Source organism: Xyrauchen texanus, chromosome 44 (genome assembly GCF_025860055.1).
Source record: "Xyrauchen texanus isolate HMW12.3.18 chromosome 44, RBS_HiC_50CHRs, whole genome shotgun sequence".
Classification (NCBI taxonomy): Eukaryota; Metazoa; Chordata; class Actinopteri; order Cypriniformes; family Catostomidae; genus Xyrauchen; species Xyrauchen texanus.
Genome location: NC_068319.1, coordinates 2,694,439 through 2,698,754, shown reverse-complemented (window position 1 = coordinate 2,698,754; position 4,316 = coordinate 2,694,439). Strand labels below are relative to the sequence as shown.

The window sequence follows — 4,316 nt, the reverse complement described above, 5'->3', positions numbered from 1 at the left end:
TTCTGCCAGATAGTGCTCCGCTGAGGGATGGAACTGGCGCTGTGAAACGGGCTTTCCTGCCACATAGTGCGCCGCGGCTCGTCTCCCATCGTTTTTCTTCGGCTGCTTTCGGCATGACTGGGCGAGCGGGTATGCGCATGCGCATGCACTGCGACAGGACTTTAGGAGACTTGATTGTCCCCCTCAAAAATTCCACTAGCAATGAACAATAAAGTCAATTCAATGAGCTTGAAAGTGCTCTCCTGAAATGCGTTATATGACAATTTTAATAATAAATCCACGTACAATAAACAACAAAGTCCATATGGGACTGGCTGTGTAGTGCTATCCTGCATACATATGTTAATCTCACTCACAATTGGCAACATAGTCTATTTGATGGACTGTATTTACAAAGTGCTGCACTACAATGCTCTATGTTAATTTAAAACCGAGATGTTTTTTGATGATACCGTTTTTATAAATAATTTGACTTTAAGCTTCATATGCTATACAGCGATGCCTGATCATATGTGCACTTATCAAGATGACTTCACATTATTTATTGATTAGACATTTATGCCACACATATACATTTACAGATTTTGTGATCGTAAAAGCTACAATATGCTTTTTTCAACAATTAAAATGTATTTTATGATTCACCATGTAAGGTTTGTGTGCTATATAGGCCTATTGATCATACTGTATATCAGTGTTATATAGCCTACATATTTATTACACACTCCAAAAATTATTTTAAGATTTACACATTTTAATTTCATAGCAAAATTAAATCAAACTGAATTGAGTAATATTAAACAAAATAAAACAAAACTGAATAGGCTATTATAAATGTTATTAATTTAATTTAGGTAAAATAAATTGTGTTATAAATCTTAAAAATAGGCAAAAAAAAAATAGTTTTTGTGTATATTTAGGAATCACTGTCTAAGGTACAAACTGTTGAGTAATCTTTAACAAAATACAATACGTTTTATTAATTTAATTTAGATAAAATCACACAATTTGATGGAATTTTTGTTATGAAACTGAAATGCATAAATATTAAAAATAGGTTAAAATATATTTATTTTAGTGTACAGTATATATTTATGATTCACTATCTCAGGTACATAAAATACTTAACATTTTCTATAATTAAAAATGTCATGCTTTTCCTCATTTGTAAGTTGCTTCGACTAAAATCATCTAAATGACTAAATATAATGCAAAAATTTTGTCAAACAAGTAATAATATCAAATAGTTCAGATTGTTATGTTTTAAAGGTATTGTTACACCCAAAAAATATATTTTATGATTTACATATTTCAATTTCATAGCAAAATACAATCAAATTTAATTGAGTAATCTTTAACAAAATAATAATAATAAAAATTAATATATATATATATATATATATATATATATATATATATATATATATATATATATATAATATTTAAAGTTTTATACATTTAATTTAGTAAAAGTTACAAAATTTAATTGAGTAATCTTTAACAAAATAATAATAATAATAAAAAAAAACAATAAAAAAATATATATATAATATTTAAAGTTTTATACATTTAATTTAGTAAAAGTTACAAAATTTAATTGAGTAATCTTTAACAAAATAATAATAATAAAAAAAAATATATATATATATATATATAATATTTAAAGTTTTATACATTTAATTTAGTAAAAGTTACAAAATTTAATTGAGTAATCTTTAACAAAATAATAATAATAAAAAAATACAAATATATATATATATAATATTTAAAGTTTTATACATTTAATTTAGTAAAAGTTACAAAATTTAATTGAGTAATCTTTAACAAAATAATAATAATAAAAAATAAAAATATATATATATATATATAATATTTAAAGTTTTATACATTTAATTTAGTAAAAGTTACAAAATTTAATTGAGTAATCTTTAACAAAATAATAATAATAAAAAATAAAAATATATATATATATATATAATATTTAAAGTTTTATACATTTAATTTAGTAAAAGTTACAAAATTTAATTGAGTAATCTTTAACAAAATAATAATAATAATAATAATAAAAAATATATAATATATATATATATAATATTTAAAGTTTTATACATTTAATTTAACAAAAGTTACAAAATGTAATTTCATGGAATTTTTGTTTTGAAACTGAAATGCGTAATTCTGAAAAATAGGCTATAAAATATTTGAACCCAGTTTTTATATTTCCATAGTTACACTGATCTGATAACCAGACAACATTAACCAAATACCATATTGCAAAGTTTTACCAAATGCAAAGGATAAAGCCAGAAGCACCAAACGTCTGATCCACAGCTCTCAGTTTCAATCAAATAAAACACAAGACAAGCACCAGGTGGTAAACAAAAGGTTTACTCATCAAATAAATCATTAGAGAGTTTCTTTTTAACCCTGTTATAAACACATTCTGTTCTTTAGTAATGACATTGTCTAATACGTAGTGACATCCATTAACACACACAGACACATGATCAGACACACGAGCAAACCCAAAAATCACAGTAAGGGAGTGGCATCAATCATCTCCCTGTTTCCCAAACAAAACTCGGCCCGTCTCCCTCTGCGGTTGCCATGGAGACAAGTGTCTTCACATGCCTTTGAACTGCTGCATAATGGACAGGAGCTGCTCACTGCGTTTTTGGATGTTGCTCTGCTCCTCTTTCAGTTTGTCCTGCTCGAGCAACACCTCATCCTGGAACATTCACATGAAATAAATGAGCTGGCGGGGTGATGAGGTACCTTTAAATGCTAAACAGCTGTCTCCTCATGCATGAAATGAGACATTTTCCAGAGTGTTGTGAGTCATTTTCTAAAGTCATGACTGTGGTCAAGTATTCCATTCACAACAGTGTGAGAAAAAAGCTTGTTTACGAAACCACGGCTGACTTGAAACTGACTTTTAAAGCCAATTAACACAATAACTTGATGTATAAGCAGTGTTTCGAAGATTTAAAATGTAAATATTTTATATAACATTAAATACTGGCCATCTGACGATGCATTTTTGGCCATTTTTAACGTTTTCTGCCACATTCAAACGTTCAGTTTTTCTATCACCTGTTTCAAATTTGCCCGCCCTTAAACGGCATGTAAAAACAAACACTGTGATTGGTCGCTTTAACTGTCATTTATACGGTCTCTTCCTGTATAAGTGGGCAGTTCTTGGCTACTAAAAGCCATTAAGTGGACCAGATTTACGCCAAAAGTCTTCTCAAGACTTCTACCCCCATGGCAAAGGGACTGTTTGTGGTTATGTTAAGGTCACACACCCTCAGTTTACACAGCTCCTTCCTCTCCTTGTCATTCTCGTCTGCTCGCGCTCGCAGCCAAGCCTCGTTCTGAGCTTTGTGTCTTTCCAGCATTTCGTGAATTTCCTGTCCAATCACAACCACAACCACAAACTTCCTTCATCTATTGTGAAGAACAAGAACGACCAAGACACATAATCTAACAATGTAACGTTTAAAGGACTGAGTAAACGAACACAAATGTTGTTGACGTTGATTTGGGAGGCCGTGACTTTGTTACACGTGTGAAATGGGACTCAAACCTGTTTCTGTCTCAGGAGATGTTCATTTTGAGCATCTCTCTCTATTTGCAGAGCCTCAGTGTCCCGCACGAGTGCCGCCTTCTCTCTGTTTTAAGAGGATGCAGAATCAGTTTCGCCTTAGATGTGTTTTAGATACATACCTTCAAATCAAACATTCAAAAAGGATTTTTTTACCTGTCTAGTTTGAGGAATTCCTCATCTAACATGGCAAACGCTTTATGGATCATGTTCAGGGCCTCATCACGCACTGCGGTGAAATCTCTATGACCTGTCGCCTGAATGAAAGTGATATTATTGTCTTGTATGCTACATTTCCATATTTGTGCATACACAAAATGCAATAAGGTTTAGCAGTGCATATAAATCCTAAATATATCCTTAAAAGTACAACATCCTTTACATCCTTACATTTACACTCAAAACATTATTTAAAGATTTACACATTTCAGTTTGCAACAAAATTCCATCGAATTGAACGGAATAATCTTTAATAAAATAACAGTTTTATTAATTTAATTTTGGTAAACATTACACAATTCAGTTTGATGGAATTTTGTTATGAAATTGAAAGGCGTAAATCTTAAAAAAAAGGTTAAATATTATTTTTATGGACATCATTTATATATACATACATACACACACACAAGATCCTATATATCCTTAAAGGGCTATTTTGCATATATGAAGATATTAAAAAATTATATATATATATATATATACTGTGGTATAT

At 29.6% G+C, this 4,316-nt stretch overlaps 1 protein-coding gene across 2 annotated transcripts in view; it reads right to left on the bottom strand.

Annotated features, from left to right (window-relative positions):
- Positions 1-2,385: 2,385 nt before the first annotated feature.
- zmp:0000001301 (rho GTPase-activating protein gacHH) overlaps positions 2,386-4,316 on the bottom strand; it is an 11,536-nt gene continuing 9,605 nt past the window's right edge. Inside the window, exons 15-18 of one of the 2 annotated variants that reach the window (XM_052116873.1) lie at positions 3,761-3,861; positions 3,587-3,671; positions 3,306-3,410; positions 2,386-2,728 (exon numbers count right to left, since the gene is read on the bottom strand). In XM_052116873.1, the coding sequence (XP_051972833.1) occupies positions 2,624-2,728; positions 3,306-3,410; positions 3,587-3,671; positions 3,761-3,861 (396 nt within the window). In that variant the 3' untranslated portion in view covers positions 2,386-2,623. The remainder of the gene's footprint in view (positions 2,729-3,305; positions 3,411-3,586; positions 3,672-3,760; positions 3,862-4,316) is intronic. The other variant, XM_052116874.1, reaches the window with a different exon arrangement.